Source organism: Scylla paramamosain, chromosome 10 (assembly GCF_035594125.1).
Source record: "Scylla paramamosain isolate STU-SP2022 chromosome 10, ASM3559412v1, whole genome shotgun sequence".
NCBI lineage: Eukaryota > Metazoa > Arthropoda > Malacostraca > Decapoda > Portunidae > Scylla > Scylla paramamosain.
In genome coordinates this window covers 15,744,045-15,770,785 of record NC_087160.1, presented here as the reverse complement: position 1 = coordinate 15,770,785, position 26,741 = coordinate 15,744,045, and the positions used below count along the sequence as shown (strand labels likewise).

General features: G+C 39.9%; 2 protein-coding genes across 5 annotated transcripts in view; one reads left to right on the top strand and one right to left on the bottom strand.

Moving 5' to 3' along the window:
* Positions 1 to 26,741, top strand: part of LOC135104258 (breast cancer type 2 susceptibility protein-like) — a 315,255-nt gene that overhangs the window by 140,689 nt on the left and 147,825 nt on the right. For all 4 annotated transcript variants that reach the window (XM_064011445.1, XM_064011444.1, XM_064011446.1 and 1 more), the window contains exons 8-10: positions 3,953 to 4,035; positions 17,868 to 18,065; positions 18,920 to 19,070. In XM_064011445.1, the coding sequence (XP_063867515.1) occupies positions 3,953 to 4,035; positions 17,868 to 18,065; positions 18,920 to 19,070 (432 nt within the window). The remainder of the gene's footprint in view (positions 1 to 3,952; positions 4,036 to 17,867; positions 18,066 to 18,919; positions 19,071 to 26,741) is intronic.
* LOC135104259 (uncharacterized) overlaps positions 4,042 to 26,741 on the bottom strand; it is a 36,901-nt gene continuing 14,201 nt past the window's right edge. The window contains exon 2 of the transcript XR_010270351.1: positions 4,042 to 6,076. The gene's annotated coding sequence lies outside the window, so the exon portion shown is untranslated. The remainder of the gene's footprint in view (positions 6,077 to 26,741) is intronic.

Here is a 26,741-nt window from a genome sequence, read left to right as displayed (position 1 = left end):
AACACGTCCTGTCAGCTCCACCGCCACTGTGTGTGTGTGTGTGTGTGTGTGTGTTTATCTAGTTGTGGTTTACGGGAAGGGAGTAATCTCATAGTATCTTGTATGCAGAGCACTAGAAAACACGTCCTGTCAGCTCCACTGCCACTGTGTGTGTGTATGTGTGTGTGTGTGTGTGTGTGTGTGTGTGTGTGTGTGTGTGTGTGTGTGTGTGTGTGTGTGTGTGTGTTTATCTAGTTGTGGTTTACGGGAAGGGAGTAATCTCATAGTATCTTGTATCTATATCTATCTAGTTTGGTCTTGAAAGCACTGACAGTTTCGGCATTTACAATGTCTTCATTAAGTTCATTCCATTTGTTCACAATTCTGTGAGGAAAACTATGCTTATTAATGTCTCTTCTACAGTTAACTTTCTTCAACTTCTTATTGTGTTCCCTTGTACTCTGTGTGTCTGATTTTATAAAACATTCTTTGTCCACATTTTCCATACCATTTATCATTCTATAGATGTTTATTAAATCTCCTCTCTCCCTCCTATTTTCAAGTGAAGGAATTTCCAGCATTCTTAATCTCTCTTCATAGGTTGATTTACTCAGCTCTGGAACCATCTTAGTGACTGCTTTTTGTACTCTTTCTAATTTTATAATATTCCTCTTTGTATGAGGAGACCACACCACTGCTGCATATTCCAATCTTGGTCTTATCATGGAAATTAACAATTTTTTTATCATTTCTTTATCCAAATATGAGAATGCCATTCTTACTCTTTTTAACAAATTCATCATCTCCAGTAATTTTATCAATGTGTCTGTCTGGAGTCAAATTTTCAGTAACTGTTACTCCCAAATCCACTTCCTCTTTTGACTTCTTGAACTTCATGCCTTCCATCTCATAATGATATTGTATTCTTTTCTTACTCTTGCCAAACTCCATTACTTTACATTTACTTAAACTGAATTTCATTTGCCAAGATTTACTCCATCTATTTATCTTATTTAAATCATCTTGCAGCACATACAATCATTTATATTTTCTACTCTCCTTATCAGCTTAGCATCATCCACAAATAAGTTCATATAACTATTTATTTCTTCATTTATATTGTTCACATATATTACAAACATTTTCAGTCCCAACACTGACCCCTGTGGGACACCACTAGATACTTTCAGCCAAGATGAATTTTGGCCTTGATCTTGATCTTGATGATCTTGATGGTACAGGTGGCATAGGATCACTCCTGAGCCAGGCCTTTGGATCGGCAACTCCTGTAGAAGGGGAAAAAAAAAAGAGAAACTAACAGCATCCTCTATCCTAATTGTTCATACACCTGGCATGCCACATTCTCTCCAGAAACTCTTTCATCGCCTCAATCATCCTTTCCTTCGCCTCTCTACACAGTCCCAGCAACAACACCATCCACTCCTTTCCCGTCTTCTCAACTCTTTCATTCCTATCATGCCCTAACTCAGTCAATATCACTTGCATCATCTCATTCTTGTCTCTGGCATACTTCACACACTCCAGCACCACATGTTCCACCATCTCGTCCTCTCCCATGTCACACATCTGGCACACTTTGCTGTGGGACTCATACCACCTGTAACTCCTTGCATTCACATCCATACACTGTGCCCTCGCTCGGAAGAGAAGATCACCGCCCAGGCTTCCATCGTACCACCTTTCATACCTCGGGGCCTCTTTCTCCTTGTACCATTCCAGGGTCTTCTTTCTTTCCATTTCATTCTTTCATTCATTCAGTCCCACACATTTCACTTCTTTGTCTATCTCATTCTTCCATTTTCTCACATCCCATTCGGCTCCCACTCTGCCTCCTCTTGTTACCACCCATTCACACTCATTTTGATTCCTACCAGCCATTCTTATCGCCCACACAACTTGCAATCCATTCCTGTCTGTCATTCTCATGCATCTCTTCCTCCATTTGCTTCCACTTTCATTCCACAGGTACACCTTCCTTGCTATTCTTGCATCATCCATTCTCTCAAGCCTAATCTTGTACCTAAGTGTGGCTTTTATGAGTCTTTCTCTAAAGGTGCTCCATCCCATGTCACCTCTCGAGGCTTCAACTGCTGTGCACCTCGGTGCACTCAGTGCCATCCTTGCTACTCTATTCTGGCCCACTTCTAACTTATCAATTTCACTTTCATTCCATGCAATCACATCCATACCATACATTATACATGGCACAGCCACACTCTTCAATTACAGTTCTCATCTCTCTATCATTCAGATAATCCTACATCCTCTCCAGCAGTCTTCCTCCAATTTTTCCATAATTTTTTATCTTCCATAGCAATCTTCGGTGTGGTACTTTGTCAAATGCCTTCTTCAAGTCTAAGTAGACACCATCCACCCATCTGTCTCTCTCCTGTTCTTTCACATAATTTTCCTACAACATTAGTCAAGGACATTGGTTTATAATTTAGTGGATTTTCCTTATTTACTCCTTTGTATATTTGTGTAATATTTGCTCTCTTCCAGTCTTTTGGTACTCTTCCCTGTGATAGTGATGTCACCACTAGACTGTGAATTTTATCAGTCAGTTGTTCTCTACATTCCTTCAATATCCAGTTTGATACTCCATCTGGACTAGTTGCTTTATTTACCTCAAGTTCTTCCATCATCTTAAGTATTTCTTCATAACTGACTGGGACTGTACTTATTCCTCACTAATTTATCCTTTCCAGTATCAAACTCTCCTTCCACAGTAAATACCAATCTGAAACTATTGTTCATAATCTCTGCCATGTCCTGTGCATCATCATAGATTTTTCCTTCAACTTTCAATCTTGATACACCTTTCTTCATCCTCCAATTTATATGTCTGAAGATTAGTTTGGGCTCATTTATACACTTATCCATTATATGTCTTTCATAGTTTCTTCTCTCCATTCTCATCTCAAGTACTTGTTTCTAGCATCAATATATTCCTCCCATATGCTTTAAGTTTTCCTCTTCCATCTATTCCAAGTGTTTGATTTACAGTTTCTAGCCTCTCTACATTTTGTATTGAACCATTCTTTACCCTTTCTACATCTCCTCTAGGTACAAATTTCTCCACAGCAGAATTATATATCCCATTTTCCCGAACATCTGCATCTTCTAAGTCTTTCCAGTCCACGGCAACAAAGTACTTTCTTAATTTTTCAGTCAGCTTTACTATATTTAAATCTTTTCACCTTATAATTTTCATCAATGATTACATTTTCTTTTTTCAAATTAAATTCCATCAACACATGATCACTTTTAGCTAGAGGGCTAGCATAGTGTATAGTTTCAATAATTTCCATCTCTTGGTAAACATTAAATCAAGTCTTTATGGTTTGTTTATCTCTGCCACTAAATCTGGTATTACAATCAACCCATTGAGTCAACAAGTTTTCCATTGCCCACTTCAATAGTCCATTACTCCATGAGCTCTCACTTCCAGTAGTTGTCAGTTTATCTCCTTTCAATTAAAATCACCAACAATAACTATATCACTACTTTCCATCACTATTTTCAAGACCTTTTAGCACATCTATCAACATCTCTTTTTGCCAAGCATTGGTCATAGGTGGCACATACATTCCAACATAATTCATTATCCTTCCATTTCCACTTCTAATCATCACTTGTAGAATTTCAGACTTGTCTTCACTTTTTATTACCTTCTCCATTTTGACACATTTTTTAGTCACAAGTGTGTGTGTGTATGTGTGTGTGTGTGGTGCTTTGTCTGGGCCACCCTATGTGGTGATTGTCAGTCTGGTATATAAATGAATTAACTTGAGCCTTACCAGTTGTCTCATTCATTGATCACTGATATTTTACTGGAGAAAAATAAATTTTTATCTTTTTTACATGAAATAGATGATAAAACTATAACTATTATAATGTTTGAAATTTATTTTTTGCAAAACACTGATGTTCTCTTTTTATATATCTGCAGTTATATAACAGGAAAAAGAGGAAGGTTGAAACTGTCACCTTTAGCAATGCCTTACACTACCGTTTTGAGGTGCAGGATTCAAGGTTAGTATTCATAAGTGCATCTTTTGATTGTTTTTAATGTGTGCTGAATATTTCAGGAATAAGTTCCTTGGTATAACAGGAGAACTTTTCTTTGTTACATATGAAGGGCATGAATATTAAAAAAAAAGGGGTGAACTCAATTACCACTTAAAAAAGCCATTTTAATTAAAGAGAGCCAATTCCACTTACTTATGTGGTGACATTCATAATTTGTCTATTAACATGAATTTTTTATAGGTTGTATGGGATTGGATAAGGGGACATCTGGACAAGTTTGATTTTAATTGGCTGAGTAGTTTTCAGGAAAAAAAATGGAAAAACAATTTGTCTATTAATATGAATTTTTTTTATAGATTTTATGGGACTGTATAAGTTTGATTTTAATTGGCTAAGTATTTTTCAGAAGAAAAAAGGAAAAAAATAAAATATAAAATTTTTCAATCCTTTTTCTGTAGCTATCTTTAGAATTCCTGTTTGTTAAAAACTGATGGAGTAATATCACTCCAAGTACCAATATCTTTTCTTTTGAGGTACCACCAGTTTTTTTCTGCAAGCATCGCAGATCTGCTTATGTCAGGAGTCTGCCAGACACTTAAGTGCTAGTCCTTAGGAATCCTCATTCTTACATGTAGCAGGATGTCAGATATACAATGACTTAATATTTATTTAGAAAAAAAATAAATAGATAAATAAAAATTGGCAAAAAACTTGCAAAATTATAGAGAAAGGGATTGCTGAAGGGGGGTTTGCACAAGATGAATTACATATAATAATTATTTTAATAGCGTAAATATTGCCATACGAGTCTCAAACTTTTACTGGAAACAGGAAACGTGTACAACTATTTTATGGGGTAGCTAATAGAATAAGTACTTACTGACTGAAATTCACTCTCTAGAAGCATGTGGTTCCTTTAGGAGACATCTGGGCACTTCTCTGCTCAAAATAATTCAAGCCATAAGACTGGAACAACAAATAGGAAAGATTTCAAAGCTTACAAGTGAAATGGATTAAATGGTAAAGATACTGCTTATGAGGATCATTCATTAGAAAATTAGTAAAAAAAATACCCAAATTTGTGAAAAATTTTATCTAATACTGTCACTCATCAACTACATCATTAGCAAGTATGAAGGCTATCTGTTTTTATCATGTAAAAATGATAAAAGACAACTTTCCCTGAGTTCTGTGAGTCACTCATGTTGTGGGAATTTTGTTTTCTCTTCTCTCATTTTGTTGACAATAGAGGAATCCATGCATTTTCAGCAAAACACCATTCACTTCTCAATCTCAGGGACTATATTCCCAAAAATTGAGAAAGCTACTTACTGTGTGTAGTGAATTTGCTGTTAGTGCATTCAGTGCATTCAGGAATAGGGGAACCTTGGCAAGATGTAGAAGAGATAAAAGGAAAGTGTGCTGTTCTTATGAGAACTATGACACATTAGTATACACCTAAGCCCATGCAGTGTGATTTTCAAAAGTAATACAACTTCATAGTGTTAATGGAATGAAGTCTTAATGAAAGTACTCACTTACACAAAACAGAGAGAGAGAGAGAGAGAGAGAGAGAGAGAGAGAGAGAGAGAGACATATTATATGGAAAAATTAAGGTTGGGTTTAGGTTCTGGTGAGTTGTCCTGTCTTCTGGAGAAAGATCCTGATGTGCTTCAGCATCTTGAAGGTTAGACTAGGGTCTTGAGAACTCAGGTCTGCTAGTGTTGGTCTGTGGAGGTGGAATGCTGCCAGTGAGTGGAGGATAGCAGTGCAGTGGGATTGGTGGTGAGGACATTATAGCAGGAGATGTTCTGGAGTGGCTGGTTGTATGTAGTTTTAGGGGTAGTGAGGGATGTCTGTTAATTCCAGCTTGTCCATGTGGTGATTGAAGCAGCTGTGTTCTTTCCTAGGTCTAGTGACTACAGTGTCTAGGACATGGCTCATGGAGTAGGTCTATCAGTGGTACCATGTGTCCTATCTGATGCATCCAAATATGGTGTATTGTAAGGCATCTTGCAGGTGTCCACATCATGAGTCAGTCTTTCTGTAAGTTAGTTATAGTCAGTCAGGTCAGTAGTAAAGTCTATGGGAGAGGGGTAGGAGTGAACCTTGTTTGTCACTTTATCATCTATGGTGTTTCCCACAATGTTGATGTGGGAAGGGACTCACTGAAGGTAAATGTCTATGTATGAAGTTGATAGTTGGGACAGGGGATTGTGTATGTTGAAGCAGAGGGAATGGTGTGTTTCAGCAGAGTTGTTGTGAGGGAATTGGTAAAAAGGGTTACTGAGCAAGGAAGGTTAGTGGTGTGGGCAAGTTTGAAGCCATCTTTTATTGCAAGGAGTTCTGCCATGAGTACTGAGGCAGGCAACCTCCAGGCAGTGACAATGGATTTGGATGGGATGTATATGATGGCACCATTGATGGAGGAAATGGGATGTAGGAGCCATCTGCATGTATGTGTATAAAGCTGTTGTAGTGAATGTTTATAAAAGATAGGAATAGTGTCTTGCCTTTTACTGGGCAGCCAGCCATGGACCATGGTATCTGTGAAGTTCCTGAGATACTATTGAAGAGAGAGAGGGAACTAAGGGCACAGAGGGAAGACCTCTAGAGTGTGAAAGGATTCAGAAGTGACATGGAGGGTAGTAAAGGAGAGGGGTTTTCCACAAAGGGGGTGTAGACTTGATATGGTTGGAAAAATGAATTGGTTCCTTACACTGTTGGAGAAGGGAGTGTTGGGCATGGCCATAAAAGAAGCATGCAAGTTTATATTTTTTATTTATTTTTTTTTTTTATGTAGGAGGGACACTGACCAAGGGCAACAAAAATCCGATAAAAAAAATGCCCACTGAAATGCCAATCCCATAAAAAGGGTCCAAAGCGGTAGTCAAAAATTGAAGGATAAGTGTCTTGAAACCTCCCTCTTGAAGGAATTCGAGTCATAGGAAGGTGGAAATACAGAAGCAGGCAGGGAGTTCCAGAGTTTACCAGAGAAAGGGATGAATGACTGAGAATAATGGTTAACTCTTGCATTAGAGAGGTGGACAGAATAGGGGTGAGAGAAAGAAGAAAGTCTTGTGCAGCGAGGCCACAGGAGGAGGGGAGGCATGCAGTTAGCAAGATCAGAAGAGCAGTTAGCATGAAAATAGCAGTAGAAGACAGCTAGAGATGCAACATTGCGGTGATGAGAGAGAGGCTGAAGACAGTCAGTTAGAGGAGAGGAGTTGATGAGACGAAAAGCTTTTGATTCCACCCTGTCTAGAAGAGCAGTATGATTGGAACCCCCCCAGACATGTGCAGCATACTCCATACATGGACGGATAAGGCTCTTGTACAGAGTTAGCAGTTGGGGGGTGAGAAAAACTGGTGGAGACGTCTCAGAATGCCTAACTTCATAGAAGCTGTTTTAGCTGGAGATGAGATGTGAAGTTTCCAGTTCAGATTATAAATAAAGGACAGACCGAAGATGTTCAGTGTAGAAGAGGGGGACAGTTGAGTGTCATTGAAGAAGAGGGGATAGTTGTCTGGAAGGTTGTGTCGAGTTGATAGATGGAGGAATTGAGTTTTTGAGGCATTGACCAATACCAAGTTTGCTCTGCCTCAATCAGAAATTTTAGAAAGATCAGAAGTCAGGCGTTCTGTGGCTTCCCTGCATGAAATGTTTACTTCCTGAAAGGTTGGACGTCTATGAAAAGACGTGGAAAAGTGCAGGGTGGTATCATCAGCATAGGAGTGGATAGGACAAGAAGTTTGGTTTAGAAGATCATTAATGATTAATAAGAAGAAAGTGGGTGACAGGACAGAACCCTGAGGAACACCACTGTTAATAGATTTAGGAGAAGAACAGTGACTGTCTACCACAGCAGCAATAGAACGGTCAGAAAGGAAACTTAAGATCAAGTTACAGAAAGAAGGATAGAAGCCATAGGAGGGTAGTTTGGAAATCAAAGCTTTGTGCCAGACTCTATCAAAAGCTTTTGATATGTCCAAGGCAACAGCAAAAGTTTCACCATAATCTCTAAAAGAGGATGACCAAGACTCAGTAAGGAAAGCCAGAAGATCACCAGTAGAGTGGCCTTGACGGAACTCACATTGGCGATCAGATAGAAGGTGGTGAATTGATAGATGTTTAAGAATCTTCCTGTTGAGGATAGATTCAAAAACTTTAGATAGGGAGGAAATTAAAGCAATAGGACAATAGTTTGAGGGATTAGAACGGTCACCCTTTTTAGGAACAGGCTGAATGTAGGCAAACTTCCAGCAAGAAGGAAAGGTAGATGTTGACAGACAGAGCTGAAAGAGTTTGACTGGCAAGGTGCAAGCACGGAGGCACAGTTTCGGAGAACAATAGGAGGGACCCCATCAGGTCCATAAGCCTTCCGAGGGTTTAGGCCAGCAAGCGCATGGAAAACATCATTGCGAAGAATTTTAATAGGTAGCATGAACTTGTCAGAGGGTGGAGGAGAGGGAGGAACAAGCCCAGAATCGTCCAAGGTAGAGTTTTTAGCAAAGGTTTGAGCAAAGAGTTCAGCTTTAGAAATAGATGTGATAGCAGTGGTGCCATCTGGTTGAAATAAAGGAGGGAAAGAAGAAGAAGCAAAGTTATTGGAGATATTTTTGGCTAGATGCCAGAAGTCATGAGGGGAGTTAGATCTTGAAAGGTTTTGACACTTTCTGTTAATGAAGGAGTTTTTTGGATAGTTGGAGAACAGACTTGGCGTGGTTCCAGGCAGAAATATAAGTTGCATGAGATTCTGGTGATGGAAGGCTTAAGTACCTTTTGTGGGCCACCTCTCTATCATGTATAGCATGAGAACAAGCTGTGTTAAACCAAGGTTTAGAAGGTTTAGGACGAGAAAAAGAGTGAGGAATGTACACCTCCATGCCAGACACTATCACCTCTGGTATGCGCTCAGCACACAAAGACGGGTTTCTGACACGGAAGCAGTAGTCATTCAAGGAAAATCAGCAAAATACCTCAGCAGGTCCCCCCAACTAGCAGAGGCAAAACGCCAGAGGCACCTTCGCTTAGGGGGATCCTGAGGAGGGATTGGAGTTGTAGGACAAGATACAGATATGAGATTGTGATCGGAGGAGCCTAACGGAGAAGAAAGGGTGACAGCATAAGCAGAAGGATTAGAGGTCAGGAAAAGGTCAAGAATGTTGGACGTGTCTCCAAGACAGTCAGGAATATGAGTAGGGTGATGCACCAATTGCTCTAGGTCGTGGAGGATAGCAAAGTTGATGGCTAGTTCACCAGGATGGTCAGTGAAGGGAGAGGAATGCCAAAGCTGGTGGTGAACATTAAAGTCTCCAAGAATGGAGATCTCTGCAAAAGGGAAGAGGGTCAGAATGTGCTCCACTTTGGAAGTTAAATAGTCAAAGAATTTCTTATATTCAGAGGAGTTAGGTGAGAGGTATACAGCACAGATAAATTTAGTTTGAGAGTGACTCTGTAGTCGTAGCCAAATGGTGGAAAACTCAGAAAATTCAAGAGTGTGGGCATGAGAGCAGGTTAAGTCTTTGCACACATAAACGCAACATCCAGCTTTGGATCGAAAGTGAGGATAGAGAAAGTAGGAGGGAACAGAAAAGGGGCTACTGTCATTTACCTCAGACACCTGAGTTTCAGTGAGGAAAAGAAGGTGAGGTTTAGAAGAGGAGAGGTGGTGTTCTACAGATTGAAAATTAGATCGTAGACTGCAAATGTTGCAGAAGTTAATGAAGAAAAAGTTGAGGGGGGGTGTCAAGACACTTAGGGTCGTCGACAGAAAGGCAGTCTGACCTGGGGACATTTATGGTCCCCTCCCCAGATGGGGACTCTGGGGCTGGTGTAGGAGTCGCGATTATGATTTAAAAATTTTTGAGTGAAGGATGTGTGTGTTATTAGGTGCTTGTAGTTTTGTGTGGAGGAAGAGAGTTGTCTTTAGAGGGCAGGCTGTGACTGCCCCCTTGTGTTGTGAGACACACAAAGGGAGACGTTCAGTGAGGTGACAGCTGGGTTTAATGATAAGTTCACAGCACCCCCTGAACAGTGCTTTAGACCTCACTGGGAGTAATTATCGTTTCGGCAGGTGTCTACTGCCTCCTCCATGGACAAAGAAGGTTCTGGTTGTGGGTGAAGTTCAGGAGGTTTAGCTTTTGTGATGGCAGCTCCCTGATATGGTCTTGTTTATGGTTTCTTTTCGTGATTTAATCTATCATATTTCTCTTGAATATCACAGTTTTCTTGTGTGTTTTTTTTTTTTTCTTAAAAAAACTAGCAGTATTTCTTTTATTGTTTCAGTGTTATTGTTGTCAAAATGGAGCTCACCAATAATTCCATCTTCATTTTCTGTACTATACAGGGATCCTTGAATTACACTAGAATATCATTCCTATTCCGCGTTATAAACTGAATTTCGGCATAAGTTGGAACCAGTCTAAGAAAACACCTATGGTATGAAAAGAAAAAAAAATGAGAACAATTCCTTAACTTTACTCCTATGGTTGGCTTGCTCTACACTTGCCAGTGTTCTAGGAAACTTACTGGCTGCTTTCACATCACCACCAGCAGTTTCATCTTGCACCTTAAGGTAGAAAACCATTTTTATGGTTGGAAAATATAAATTTTTTGAAAATCCTTATGAGACTGTTAGGCATAGGTGTGCATTCTGCACCATGCTGCCAGGTGCTAGAGTGCCACTGTGGCTTTTAAATTTCAAATACCCAGTACCCTAGGCATTGGGGATTTAAATACATACTGTCACTTATCTTCATGTATCTTCCTCTGTATCCTTTTTTTTTTTTTCAGATTTTTTTGTGATTATGTATTCTTATGGTATTGTATGACCGTTTCTACTGCAGCATGCGAGTCCTAGGGGTGTAGGGGAGGGGTGGGATAAGCTTAGTATTTGGAGACATAGGATGCATGTGCGTTTTTCCTTTGAGTGTTTGTACCATTTTCCAGTGCATTTTCATTGTTGTTGAGACACTATGGGTAAATGCAAAAGAAAAACAGTTGGAGTGAGGCTGTGAAGAAGCGAATGAAAAAGTACTGGGGAAAAAGTGAGAGGAAAAAAGTGATGATTCAGCGACTCAATCCACCACGTGGAGAAGGAACAGCTGACAGCCACGGAGTATAGAAATAACCTCTTATCAGGTAAACTGAGATGATTCAGCAACTCAATCCACCACGTGGAGAAGGAACAGCTGACAGCCACGGAGTATAGAAATAACCTCTTATCAGGTAAACTGAGTGATGATGGAGATGTCAGTGATGATACTGCTCTTGTTGTCATTTCCATTGGGAGACTGAAATAATTTATCAGTGAAAAGAAATAAAATTTATGTGGCGAGCAGGAACACGATGAAATGATAATTACTCCAGTGAGGTCTTAAGCACTGAATTATGGGGTGCTATGAAATTTTCACTCAAGCCAGCTGTGACCTCACAACACAAGAGGGCAATCACAGCCTGCCCTCCAAAAACAACTCTCTTCCTTCAACACTCTTCCTTCACACAAAACTACACACACACCCTTCACTCAAAATCAAAAATTATCATGGCAACTCCTACACCAGCCTCAGAGTCTCAATTTGGGGAGGAGACCACAAATGTCCCCAGGTTGGGCTGCTCTTCTGGTATCGACCCTAAGACAAATCTCTTCCTTCACACAAAAATATAATCACCTACTTATACACACTCTTCACACAGAATTCAAAATTATTGTGGTGACTCCTACACCAGCCTTGGAGTCGTCATCTGGGGAGGGGACCATAAATGTCCCCAGGTCAGACTGCTTTTCTGGTATCAGCCCTAAGTGTCTTCATGCCCCTCCTCAACTTTTTCTTCATTAACTTCTGCAATATTCATAGTCTTAGATCTAATTTTCAATATGTAGAACACCACCTCTCCTCTACTGAAACTCATCTTTTCATCACTGAAACACAGGTGTCTGAGACACCTGACAGTAGCGCTACCCCTTTTCTATTCCCTCCTACTTTCTTTATCTTCATTTTCAATCCAAAGCTGGATGTTGCATCTATGTGCACAAAAACTTAACCTGTTCTTGTTCACAGTCTTGAATATTTTGAGTTTTCCACCATTTGGCTACAACTACAGAGTCACTTTCAAACTAAATTTATCTGTGCTATATACTTCTCACCTAACTCTTTTGACTATAAGAAATTTTTTGACTACTTAACTTCCAAAGTGGAGCACATTCTGACTCTCTTCTCTTTTGAGGAGATCTCCATTCTTGGAGACTTTAATGTTCACCACCAGCTTTTGGCTTTCCTCTCCCTTCACTGACCATCCTGGTGAACTAGCCTTTAACTTTGCTATCATCCACAACCAAGAGGAATTGGTGCAACACCCTACTTGTATTCCTAACTATCTTGACAGTTACCCTATCTTCCCCTGTGGTCTCCTATCACAATCTTATATTTGTATCTTGTCCTATCGTTCCAATCCCTCCTCAGGATCCCCCTAAGAAGAGGTGCCTCTGGCATTTTGCTTCTGCTAGTTGGGGGAACCTGAGGAGTCATTTTGCTGATTTCCCTTGGAATGACTACTACTTCTTTGTCAGGGACCCATCTCTGTGTGCTGAGTGCATAGCAGAGGTGATAATGTTTGGCATGAAGATGTACTTTCCTCACTCTTTTTCTTAATCTAAACCTTCAAACCTTGGTTTAACACAGCCTGATCTCGTGCTATACATGATAGGAAGGTGTCCCACAAAAGGTACTTGAGCCCTCCATTACCAGAATCTCATGCACTTTATATTTCTGCCTGGAACCATGCCAAGTCTGTTCTCCAACTAGCCAAAAACTCCTTCATTAATTGAAAGTGTGAAAATCTTTCAAGATCTGACTCTTCTCGTGACTTCTGATACTTAGCCAAAAACATCTCCAATGATTTTGTTTCTTCTTTTCCTCTTTTACTTCAACCAGATGGCACTATTGCTATCACATCTATTTCTAAAGCTGAATTCTTCACTCATACCTTTGCTAAAAACTTCACCTTGGATGATTCAGGGCTTGTTCCTCCCTCTCCTCCACCCTTTGACTACATCATGCTACTCGTTAAAGTTCTTAACAATGATCCATCCCATTCCCTTGCTGGCATAAACCTTTGGAAGGGTTACAGACATGATGGGGTCCCTCCTATTGTTCTCCAAATCTCTGCCTTCATACTTGCACCTTGCCTAGTCAAACTCTTTCAACTCTGTCTGTCAACATCTACCTTTCCTTCTTGCTGGAAGTTTGCCTACATTAAGCCTATTCCAAAAAAAAGTGTGACTGTTTAGGTGCACTTGTACATTTGGCAGTACTGCCTGTTGATAAGGTGGCAGCCAGGCCAAGGCAACTGCACAGTTCACACCAGCCTGTAACCTTCAACAGTCAGCTGTTGGCAGGTGGAGTGGGCACCAGCTGGTGTTGGTTGGCTGGTCAAGCAGTAATTTTTGTTGCCACTCTCACATTGTTTGTGGGTTGGTGTACTTGGGTTGGTGGCGGTTTGGCGTGTGACCTAGGCAATCCATGTTCAATTAATATGAAATCCGATATAACAAGGTTTAGTATAATCTAAACTGGAAACTTCACATCTTGTCCCTTGCTAGAACAGCTTCTATGAAGTTAGGTGTTCTGGGTCATCTCTGCCAGTTTTTCTCCACCAACCACCCCCCTGCTGCTAACTCTGTACAGGGGCCTCATCCGTCCATGTATGGACATGTATGGGGTGTTTCCACTCATACTGGTCTTTTAGACTGGGTGGAATCAAAAGCTTTTTCTCTTACCAACTCCTCTCCTCTAACTGACTGTCTTCAGCCTCTTACTCATTGCTGCAATGTTGCATCACTTGATATCTTCAGTTTTTTTCATGGCAACTGCTCTTCTGATCTTACTAATTGCATGCCTTGGTGCACAAGACTTTCTTCTTTCTCTCACCTCTATTCTGTCCACCTCTCTAATGCAAGAGTTAACCAGTATTCTCAATCTTTCATTACTTTCTCTGGAAAAGTATGGATCTCCCTGCCAGCTTCTGTACTTGTATTTCAACTTTCCTATGACTTGAAGTCTTTCAAGAGGGTGGTTTCAAGATACTTATCCTGTAATTTCTGACTCCTGCTTTCGACTATGTTCGGGAACTGGCACCTCATTCTGCTTTTTATTTCTTGCAATTTTGTTGCCCTTGGCTGCTGCCCCTCCTACATTAAAAAAAAAAATAAATAAATAAAATAAATGAATAAATAAAAGGCAAGAGTGGAAGAGGTTTCAGCAGTGGTGTCACATTACAGGTCAGTTGGTCTCCCATGCTTGCAGTCAGGTATGACTGACCTCAGGGTTTCAGTACATGACATTAGTGGTGTTGTTAGCTATCTTAATCTGTGGCAAAATAAATCTTTGGCTTCAGTCCTCAACATGGCCTCATGGAAAACCCCTTCTGTGTTTGCCAACCACTACTTTCGGGATGTGGAGAGATGAAAGTGTGACACCTCCCTTGTGCCAATAGTTGCAGCAGGTGGTATTGTAGCCTAGGTCCAACTGTGTTCTCCTTGCCACCCTCCTACATATATATGTGGTGCTAATAGTGGTGTTACAGTGTGTACTTTCCAGAATTATGAGGTGATAGGCTATCCTTCCATGGCCTTGCCTGGATTCCCATGCCATGCTGTAAGTATCAAGGCAAGCGGATCTTTTCCCCATTATTTATTTTCTTTTATGCCTTACTTGGGCTTACCACACTCTCTTGGGTTCTTGGCATGTGCAAGCCTTGTACAATGTGAGAATCATTCCTACATTCATGTGAAACAGGTTTTGTATGACAAATTATTTTTCAAATGTAAAAAAAATACTTTGACACATCTGTTTCACATGAATCATACCTGACCTCCTCCCCACTTCTGTTTTCTTTGAAGTTGACCCCTTACACTAATAATTAAGTGAGGTGAGGGTGTCTTGTGAATGTCTTATTGCAGTCAGGTACATCAAGTCCAGAACCAGGGTTTGAAAAAACTGGGATTTATAAAGAAAAATCCAAACCACTGTTTTTTTTGGGGGGGGTTATTTATGTTTTTGAGGTTTTATTTGTTTTTAGGGTTTATTTATATTTTTGTTTATTCCTCATATTTATATGTAAATCAGAGTGAAACAAAAGGTGTGAAGTGTTTTTTTTTCTTTTTTCATGTAGGTGGGGCACCACCCAAGAGCAACAAAAATATAATAATGATAAAAAAAAAGAAAAGGGGCCCACTGTGGTGCCAGTCCCCAGAGTTGAAAGCAGTAGTCAGAAATTACAGGATAATTGTCTTGAAACCTCACTCTTGAAAGAGTTCAAGTCATAGGAAGGTGGAAAATGAAAACCGGCAAGGTGTTCCAGAGTTTACCAGACAAAGGGATGAATGATTGAGAATACTGGTTAACTCTTACATTAGAGAGGTGCACAGAATAGGGATAAAAGAAAGAGAGAAGAAAGTTTCATGCAGTGAGGCTACAGGAGGAGGGTAGGCTTGCAGTTAGCAAGATCAGAAGAGCAGTTGACATGAAAATAGCAGTAGAAGATAGCAAGAAATGCAACATTGTGGTGATGAGAGAGGCTGAAGACAGATAGTTAGGGGAGAGGAGTTGACAAGACGAAAAGCGTTTGATTCCACCCTGGCTAAAATAGCAGTATGAGTGGAATTCCCCCCCTCTCCTCCAAATACATGTGAAGCATTTTCCATACATGGATGGATAAGGCATCTGTATTGAGTTAGCATCTGGGGGGGGGTGCAAAACTGGCAGAGATAACTCAGAATGCCTAACTTCATAGGAGCTGTTTTAGTCAGAAATGACATGTGAAGTTTCCAATTTAGATTATAAGTAAAGAACAGACCGAGGATGTTCAGTGTAAAAGAGGGGTACAGTTAAGTGTCACTGAAGAAGAGGGGATAGTTGTCTGGAAGATTGTGTCAATAGATAGAGGAATTGAGTTTTAAGGCAATGAACAATACTAAGTTTGCTCTGTCCCAATCAGAAATTTTAGAGAGATCAGAAGCCAGGCATTCTGTGGCTTCCCTGCATGAACTGTTTACTTCTTTAAGGGTTGGATGTCTAGGAAAAGATATGAAAAAGTACAGGGGTTTATCATCAGCGTAGGAGTCGATAGGACAAAAAGTTTGGTTCAGAAGATCATTGATAAATAATAGGAAGAGAGTGGGTGACAGGACAGAACCCTGAGGAACACCACCATTAATAGGTTTAGAAGAACAGTGACCATCTACCATAGCAGCAATAGAACAGTCAGAAAGGACTGAACTTACAGAGGGAAGGATAGAACCTGTAGGAGAGTAGTTTGGAAATCAAAGTTTTGTGCCAGACTCTATTAAAACCTTTGAAATGTCTAAGGCAACAGCAAAAGCTCCACCAAAATTCCTACTCAGTAAGGAAAGCCAAAAGATCACCGTTAGAGTAGTTTTGATGGAACCCATACTGATGATCAGATAGGAGGATGTGAAGTGATAGATGTTTCAGAATCTTCCTGTTGAGGATAGAGGCAGGAACTTTAGAGAGGCAGGAAATTAAACCAATAGGACGGTGGTTTGAGGGGTAAAAATGGTCACCCTTTTTAGGAATAGGTTGGATGTGTGCAAACTTCCAGCAAGAAGGAAAGATAGATGTTGATAGACAGAGTTGAAAGGGTTTGACTAGGCAAGGTGCAAGCATGGAGGCATAGTTTCAGAGAACAATAAGAGGGATCCCATCAGGTCCATAAGCCTTCCAAGGGTTTAGGCCATTGAGAGTATGGAAAACATCACTGCGAAGGATTTTAGTGGGTAGCATGAAGTAGTCAAAGGGTGAAGGAAAGGGAGGAACCAGCCCTGAATCATCCAAGCTAAAGTTTTTAGCAAAGTTGTGAGCTAAGAGTTCAGCTTTAGAAATAGATGAGATGGCAGTGGTGCCATCAGCTTGAAATAAAAGAGGGAAAGATGAAGAAGCAAAGTTATTGGAGATGTTTTTGGCTGGATGCCAGAAGTCATGCGGGGCGTTAGATCTTGGAAGATTTTGGCACTTTCTATTAATGAAGGACAGACACTGTTTAAGTTATGCTGATACAGGTTGATCCAGCTGGACAAAGCCTGTCAGTTAGATCTTGAAAGATTTTGACACTTTCTATTAATGAAGGACAGACACTTGTTTAAGTCATTCTAATACAGGTTGATCCAGCTGGACAAAGCCTGTCTTAACTTGTAGTGTACAGGAAATGAATGGATTAGGCTTGACTACTTTTACATTTTTTAAGTATATGTACATATATAGGCCTTATTTATCTGTATGATATAGAACAAAATTTTGATATGTTAAATAAAAAAAAAAATATAATGATTTTTTTTTATTAGAGGGGAGGGTGTTAATGCCAACCCTGTCCAGGACTTACTCCTACATTTGTGTAAAACAGGTCAGTGTAAATTTTTTTTTTTACATTTGAAAAATAATTTCCCAGCTTGATGATTGTAAAGAAAATAGGTGTCATTGTAGGGTGTGTATGAGGACTGAAGGATGCTGGGTGGTGGGAGAGAAGATGAAAGGATGACTGGGAATTGGTGTAGATAATGGTCCTTCTACTGGTGCTTGTGGAAGTGAGATAAATCAAGGCTTGATGAAAGGTAAAGAGTTCTGCAGTGATGAAGTCAGTCTCACTGGAAAGCTTCCATATCCTGCTTGCTGTGATGTGATGCCATGGATGGTAACTAATGCTCATGATAGCATAAATAACAAATTTGTAATATTCATTAATAACCAGTAAAATTCAAACTTGGTTCAATAATAATTTTGATTTTGATTTTTTTCTTCAACTTCTTATCTTGAAGGTGTGACAGCATAAAGTGTGATGATGGGTGTGTCCTACTACTGGGTCCTGATGATTGTGTTGGGATAGAAGAAGTGGAGCTTGGGTTCCTTGCAATGCCTGGTGTCCACCCAGGCCTCATCCCACCCTCATGGATACACAACCATTACAAGCTGATCGTATGGCAACTTGCTGCCTTAGAGAGGCGAATATTTGATTGGTAAGACAAATCTCTCTTTTGGTATTTTTTGTGTCAGAATTTACAATTATGTAGTCTATATTTACAATGGGCAGCTAAACAGGTTAAAGTGGATATCTGAACAAAAGGATCAAATCTTCTCTAGTTATATATAGTACAGGTCACCAATCAAAAATTATCCCTGTAACCATTTTCAGGAGAGAGAGAGAGAGAGAGAGAGAGAGAGAGAGAGAGAGAGAGAGAGAGAGAGAGAGAGAGAGAGAGAGAGAGAGAGAGAGAGAGAGAGGAGAGAGAGAGAGAGAGAGAGAGAGAGAGAGAGAGAGAGAGAGAGAGAGAGAGAGAGAGAGAGAGAGAGAGAGAGAGAGAGAGAGAGAGAGAGAGAGAGAGAGAGAGAGAGAGAGAGAGAGAGAGAGAGAGAGAGAGAGAGAGAGAGAGAGAGAGAGAGAGAGAGAGAGAGAGAGAGAGAGAGAGAGAGAGAGAGAGAGAGAGAGAGAGAGAGAGAGAGAGAGAGAGAGAGAGAGAGAGAGAGAGAGAGAGAGAGAGAGAGGAATAAAGCCCTCATAAAGCTTAATGTGAAATGAATAAATCTAGCAATTATTATTATATATCACTAGAAAATGGTACAAGGAAATATTGTCTTGATTTACCAGATCATTATGGAATCTTACATTTGGTGGAAAGTTATATTTTAAATAGAGATAAAACCATCCATATGTGGATATTTTCTATTTGTTCTGTTTTAATTTTTCCTTATTGTGAGCTTGGGCAACAGAAAATATAATTTAACAAGTGAAAGCTTATAGAATATCTATATGCATCATTTAAGTATTCATCATTTAAGATGTTAAAAGTAATTTTTATCAATTAACCATCAGTCAGGTCCTAACAGTGGAAAATGTGGTTGCCCGACTCAAATACCGCTATGACCGAGAAATTGATCGAGCAGAGCGGTCCATACTAAGGAAAATCACAGAGCAAGATGATGTTCCACAAAAGACCATGGTCCTCTGTGTAACAAGTGTAAAGGTAAGAACACATTGGTAGAATTTGAAGCATACTATTCTTACAGGTTATTGTTATTTGTAATCTGGTAGAATCTGAAGCATACTATTCTTACAAGTTATTGTTATTTGTAATCTGGTAGAATCTGAAGCATACTATTCTTACAAGTTATTGTTATTTGTAATCCTAATAGATCATTTTAAAAATTTAGTGAATAGGAGTTAGTCACTATCACTATTGTAATTTTCTAAAGCCTCTGTACATATCCATTTTTCCCTTTTTTTTTTCTTATATCTTTGCTCAAAGGCATTGTTCCTGGAAGTTAGACTAATTTTTGAAGGCACGAACATTATTTTTTAAGTGAAGTCTTATAGAAGATCATGCTGCATGCCTGAACTTCCTATCCCACTGCATTCACTCTCAAAAATAGGGTTGATGGACAACAGTCATGTGGTGTGGCTGATCTTTCTTCATTTAGTGATGGCTGAAGAATGGACAGCTTCTAGAGGAATTCAAACCCAAGTTCACCACTTACATGCACCACCAGACCTTGTTCACTTAATAATGGCTTGTCCCAAGTTCACCACTTACATGCACCACCAGACCTTGTTCACTTAATAATGGCTTGTCAGGTTACTTTGGCTTTGTCAGCTTCTTGGCATGGTTATAGATCTCTTAGGTCCGCTTTCACTCTCTACCATCCTCTCAACTTGATCATACTACCTTTCCTCACCATTAGACTAATACACTCATCTTCCACACTCTTCTTTAGTTTTCCGTTTGTGATCTTCCTACCATCAAGTCAATTCAGTGATTCACTACATATCCTTCTAATCATCTTTTTAATTTTCACTCTTCAAGGATTATGAGTATTAAAGAAATAATCAAAGGTTCTGAAAAGAAAAAGATTTATAGTTTTAGTATATATATACAAGGTAAAAGTGTCTCAATTTGAATGACTTTTTTTTTTCTTTGTTTTAGGCAGGGGGACTGGCCAAGGGGAAAAAAAAAAAAAAAAGGCCCACTGAGGTACTGGTCCCTGTACAGAGTCAAAAGCATTAGTCAAAAATACAGATAAGTGTCTTGAAACCTCCCTTTTGAAAGAGTTCAAGTCATAGGAAGTCATAGGAATACAGAAACAGGCAAGGAATTCCTGAGTTTACTAGAGAAAGGGACAAATGATTGAAAATACTGCTTAACTCTTGCATTAGAGAGGCAGACAGAATAAGGGTGAGAGAAAGAAGAAAGTCTTGTGCAGTGAGGCCATGGAAAGAGGGGAGGCATGCAGTTAGCAATATTAGAAGAGCAGTTGGTATGAAAATAGTGGTAGAAGATAGCAAGAGATACAATATTGGGGCATTGAGAAAGAGGCTGAAGACAGTCAGTTAGAGGAGAGGAGTTGATAAGACAAAAAGCTTTTGGTTCCACCCTGCCTAAAAGAATGGTATGAGTGGAAAGCCCCTATACATGTGAAGCATACTTCATATGTGGATAGATAAGGCCCCTGTACAGAGTTAGCAGGTGGGACAAGGGGGGTGAGAAAAACTGGCAGGGATGACTCAGAATGCCCAAGTTATAGAAGCTGTTTTAGCTAGGGATGAGATGTGAAGTCTCCAGTTTAGATTATAAGTAAAGGACAGACCGAATATGTTCAGTGTAGAAGAAGGGGATAGTTGAGTGTCATTAAAGAAGAGTGGATAGTTGTCTGGAAGGTTGTGTTGAGTTGATAGATGGAGGAATTGAGTTTTTTGAGGCATTGAACAATACTAAGTTTGCTCTGCTCCAGTCAAAAATTTTAGATCAAAGGTCAAGCATTCTGTGGCTTCCCAGCATGAACTGTTTACTTCCTGAAGGGTTGAACATCTATGAAAAGATGTGGGAAACTGCAGAGTGGCATCATAAGTGTAGGAGTGGATAGGATAAGAAGTTTGGTTTAGAAGAACAATGATGAATAATAGGAAGAGAGTGGGTGGCAGGACAGAACCTAAAGGAACACCACTGTTAATAGATTTTAGGAGAAGAGTGACTGCCTACCACAGCAGCAATAGAATGGTCAGAAAGAAACTTGACATGAAGTTACAGAGAGAAGGATAGAAGCCATAGGAGGGTAGTCTGGAAATCAAAGCTTTGTGCCAGATTCTGTCGAAAGCTTTTGATATGATATGGTTTGATAATGAGTCACTTGAATTGGAAAATAAATAGGAGTATAAGGTGGTACCCCTCCAAATATAGATAATATACAGTCATTGCCAAAAAAAAAGATTACAGAATTCTGAGTTGGTGTCAGTGTCCACACACCATCCAACTAGTTTGACCCAGTTTAATGGGAGAGCAGAGCACTAATAGTATTTGACCTGGTAACTGAAGACAGATGGTGGACTTGGGTACACTCACACATCAACTGTTTTAGTACAGAATAGATAGTTGTGTGATAATGAGATATTTTTTTGTGTGTGCATTCCTAAGTTGACTTCCTCAAGTTACTGTTACATATCTTTCCATATCACCCACCATTGGCTTATTAACTGCCTATTGCTGGTGAATTTTATCATCTTTTTAGGCACTGACTGTATATGTAATGTATACAAAATATGATTGATTTTGATTTTTTTTTTTTTTTATGTATTTGACCTTAGAAAATCTTATTATTGCCCATTAAAACTCTCATGACTCTTCATAAATACTGATTTTGATGTTTCTTAGGTATTATACCTTAGAAAATCTTATTATTCCTCATTAAAACTCTGAAGACTTGAAGACTATATGGTTACTGTATGTACATACTTCCTGTAATGAGAAGCTTTGTCGACAACCCTAAGTGTCTTGACACCCCCCTCAACTTTTTCTTCATGCAACATTCGTGGTATAAGATCTAATTTTCAATCTGTAGAACACCACCTCTCCTCTTCTAAACCTCATCTTCTTTTCCTCACTGAAACTCAGGTGTCTGAGGCAACTGACAGTAGCCCCTTTTCTCTTCCCTCCTACTTTCTCTATCCTCATTTTCGATCCAAAGCTGGATGCTGCGTTTATGTGCGCAATGACTTAACCTGCTCTTGTGCCCACGCTCTTGAATCTTCCGAGTTTTCCACCATCTGGCTACGACTACAGAGTCACTCTCATACTAAATTTATCTGTGCTGTATACCTTTCACCTAACTCCTCTGATTATAAGAAATTCTTTGACTACTTAACTTCCAAAGTGGAGCACATTCTGACCCTCTTCCCTTTTGCAGAGATCTCCATTCTTGGAGACTTCAATGTTCACCACCAGCTTTGGCTTTCTTCTCCCTTCACTGACCATCCTGGTGAACTAGCCTACAACTTTGCTATCCTCCATGACCTAGAGCAATTGGTGCAACACCCTACTCGTATTCCTGACCGTCTTGGAGATACGCCCAACATTCTTGACCTTTTCCTGACCTCTAATCCTTCTGCTTATGCTGTCACCCTTTCTTCTCTGTTGGGCTCCTCCGATCACAATCTCATATCTTTATCTTCTCCTATCACTCCAATCCCTCCTCAGGATCCCCCTAAGCGAAGGTGCCTCTGGCGTTTTGCCTCTGCCAGTTGGGGGGACCTGAGGAGGTATTTTGCTGATTCTCCTTGGAATGACTACTGCTTCCGTGTCAGAGACCCGTCTTTGTGTGCTGAGCGCATAACAGAGGTGATAGTGTCTGGCATGGAGGCGTACATTCCTCACTCTTTTTCTCGTCCTAAACCTTCTAAACCTTGGTTTAACACAGCTTGTTCTCGTGCTATACATGATAGAGAGGTGGCCCACAAAAGGTACTTAAGCCTTCCATTACCAGAATCTCATGCACTTTATATTTCTGCCTGGAACCATGCCAAGTCTGTTCTCCAACTAGCCAAAAACTCCTTCATTAACAGAAAATGTCAAAACCTTTCAAGATCTAACTCCCCTTGTGATTTCTAGCATCTAGCCAAAAATATCTCCAATCACTTTGCTTTTTCTTCTTTCCCTCCTCTATTTCAACCAGATGGCACCACTGCTATCACATCTATTTCTAAAGCTAAACTCTTCGCTCAAACCTTTGCTAAAAACTCTATCTTGGATGATTCTGGGCTTGTTCCTCCCTCTCCTCCACCCTCTGACTACTTCATGCTACCTATTAAAATTCTTCGCAATGATGTTTTCCATGCCCTCGCTGGCCTAAACCCTCAGAAGACTTATGGACCTGATGGGGTCCCTCCTATTGTTCTCCGAAACTGTGCCTCCGTGCTTGCACCTTGCCTAGTCAAACTTTTTCAGCTCTGTCTGTTAACATCTACCTTTCCTTCTTGCTGGAAGTTTGCCTACATTCAACCTGTTCCCAAAAAGGGTGACCGTTCTAATCCCTCAAACTACTGTCTTATTGCTTTAATTTCCTGCCTATCTAAAGTTTTTTAATCTTTCCTCAACAGGAAGATTCTTAAACATCAATCACTTCACAACCTTCTATCTGATCACCAGTATGGGTTCCGTCAAGGCTGCTCTACTGGTAATCTTCTGGCTTTCCTTACTGAGTCTTGGTCATCCTCTTTTAGAGATTTTGGTGAAACTTTTGCTGTTGCCTTGGACATATCAAAAGCTTTTGATAGAGTCTGGCACAAAGCTTTGATTTCCAATCTACCCTCCTACGGTTTCTACTTCTCTCTGTAACTTCATCTTAAGTTTCCTTTCTGATTTTGGTGAAACTTTTGCTGTTGCCTTGGACATATCAAAAGCTTTTGATAGAGTCTGGCATAAAGCTTTGATTTCCAAACTACCCTCCTACAGTTTCTACTTCTCTCTGTAACTTCATCTCAAGTTTCCTTTCTGATTTTGGTGAAACTTTTGCTGTTGCCTTGGACATATCAAAAGCTTTTGATAGAGTCTGGCACAAAGCTTTGATTTCCAAACTACCCTCCTACAGTTTCTACTTCTCTCTGTAACTTCATCTCAAGTTTCCTTTCTGACCGTTCTATTGCTGCTGTGGTAGACAGTCACTGTTTTTCTCCTAAATCTTTTAACAGTGGTGTTCCTCAGGGTTCTGTCCTGTCATCCACTCTCTTCTTATTATTCATTAATGATCTAAACCAAACTTCTTGTCCTATCCACTCCTACGCTGATGATACCACCCTGCACTTTTCCACGTCTTTTCATAGACGTCCAACCCTTCAGGAGGTAAACATATCATGCAGGGAAGCCACAGAACACTTGACTTCTGATCTTTCTAAAATTTCTGATTGGAGCAGAGCAAACTTGGTATTGTTCAATGCCTCAAAAACTCAATTCCTCCATCTATCAACTCGACATAACCTTCCAGACAACTATCCCATCTTCTTCAATGATACTCAACTGTCCCCCTCTTCTACACTGAACATCCTCGGTATGTTCTTTACTTATAATCTGAACTGGAAACTTCACATCTCATCTCTAGCTAAAACAGCTTCTATGAAGTTAGGTGTTCTGAGACGTCTCCGCCAGTTTTTCTCACCCCCCCAGCTGCTAACTCTCTACAAGGGCCTTATCCGTCCATGTATGGAGTATGCTTCACATGTCTGGGGAGGTTCCACTCATACTGCTCTTCTAGACAGGGTGGAATCAAAAGCTTTTCGTCTCATCAACTCCTTTCCTCTAACTGACTGTCTTCAGCCTCTCTCTCACCGCCGCAATGTTGCATATCTAGCTGTCTTCTACCGCTATTTTCATGCTAACTGCTCTTCTGATCTTGCTAACTGCATGCCTCCCCTCCTTCTGCGGCCTCGCTGCACAAGACTTTCTTCTTTCTCTCACCCCTATTCTGTCCACCTCTCTAATGCAAGAGTTAACCAGTATTCTCAATCATTCATCCCTTTCTCTGGTAAACTCTGGAACTCCCTGCCTTCTTCTGTATTTCCACCTTCCTATGACTTGAATTCCTTCAAGAGGGAGGTTTCAAGACACTTATTCATCAATTTTTGACCACTGCTTTGACCCTTTTATGGGACTGGCATTTCAGTGGGCATTTTTTTAATAGATTTTTGTTGCCCTTGGCCAGTGTCCTTCCTACATAAAAAAAATAAAAAAATAAAAAATAATAATTTCTTTGTCAGTTATAAGTATAATATAACTGAGTGAAAGTTTTTAAGGCATTAAAAATTGTGAGTGAAAAAAAAATTTAAACAATTTTTTTTTTGAGAATGAATTTAAAAAATAAAAAGTATGAATAGAATCTTTCTTGCTCATGCTTAAGATGAACATAATCATGATGATCATTATATTACTGTCACTGTCATTTATGCATTGTGTCTATAATGAAAACCAATATTGCATTGAACACCTCATTGACAGGTTGATAATGTCTTGCCCTATCAAGACATTTTTTTCTGTATGACCAACCAAAAAGCAGTGGAGACAGAATTTTGGCAGAAAACTTGTTTTTGTATTGTTAAAATGTTATCCTTAAGATACCGTGCTTTAGACTAATTTCTGTGAAGGTGATGGATGGGTAGTGTGGGTCATGGGACTGGCCAATCACAGCCTGATGCATTATTTAAACTTAGCCAGTCAAAAGCTTAATTGACCCACATAGCTACTACATTGCCTTTCTTGTGATATTATTTATGTAAGCGCCATCCGATGCTTATTAATGTATTGTACTGGAGGTGACTGAAACGAGCTGTGCAGTACGCGCTCTTTGTATTCAGAAGTGGTCAAACCTGTGAATTAACATATTATCACTAATACTGAGAATAACAGAAAAGAGTATATCAATAGGTAAAACAAGTATTGCATCAGTGTTGTGACACTTCATTTCATCAATTCCATAACATATATGAGCCAATACAGAGTTACCTACACTTTAGCGGGTTCAGTTGGTTCTACAGGTGAACACCACCAGCACAAACACAGCAAGTCGCCCTCTCGTCTGCGTGATCTGATGTACGTCATTATGTTATGTTAAGTGTACTTATATTAACACACATCGCTAAATCCTCACAATTACGTAACTAACAGTTACGTAAGTATAATTACTATAAGTAGTTACATTAATTATGTTGACACACATCATTAAATCCTCATGGCTACATACTCGTAAGTATCTTTTATCTAATACTATGATGATTACATACACAGTGCAGGGAACAGGCATCCTCTTGGTGGTATGCAAGGGATTACACTTGGGGATTTACTGGGATTTACTCTCCGCACGTCCCGAGACACGTCTGACGTGTAGGCGTGACTGTCGTGAAGTGGCTTTGGAGATGCTGTTGGGCCCCTACAGCAATGCTGCTGGGCCCCTACAGCCTATGATATTCATTATGCTGTAGGTATGTTATCAACACTCACGTCACAACAACTGACCCTTCAGCGAGAGAAATAGTTGAGAGGGCAAGTTCAACGCGTTCCCTTGGCCCTACATTTTCCCTCTCACTCTGTTGTGCCGGTGCGCAGGCGTGCCATACACTGCTCATGTATAACAACCAGTTGCTACAAATAATATAACGCTAACAAATAAAACATAAAATGTCACCATACAATGTACGTATATGCGTATCTCTAGCCGTCGTGTAAGTTGTACATATACGGCGGCTACAATTTATTGCTGTGTATGATAGCAATTTAGCTGTCATTATTTTTGTGTTAAAATGTAATAGCTAAATCAGCAATATCCCGAGGTTAAGCGCACTACCAAATCAAGATGACATCTTCATCTTTTATTCGTTTGGG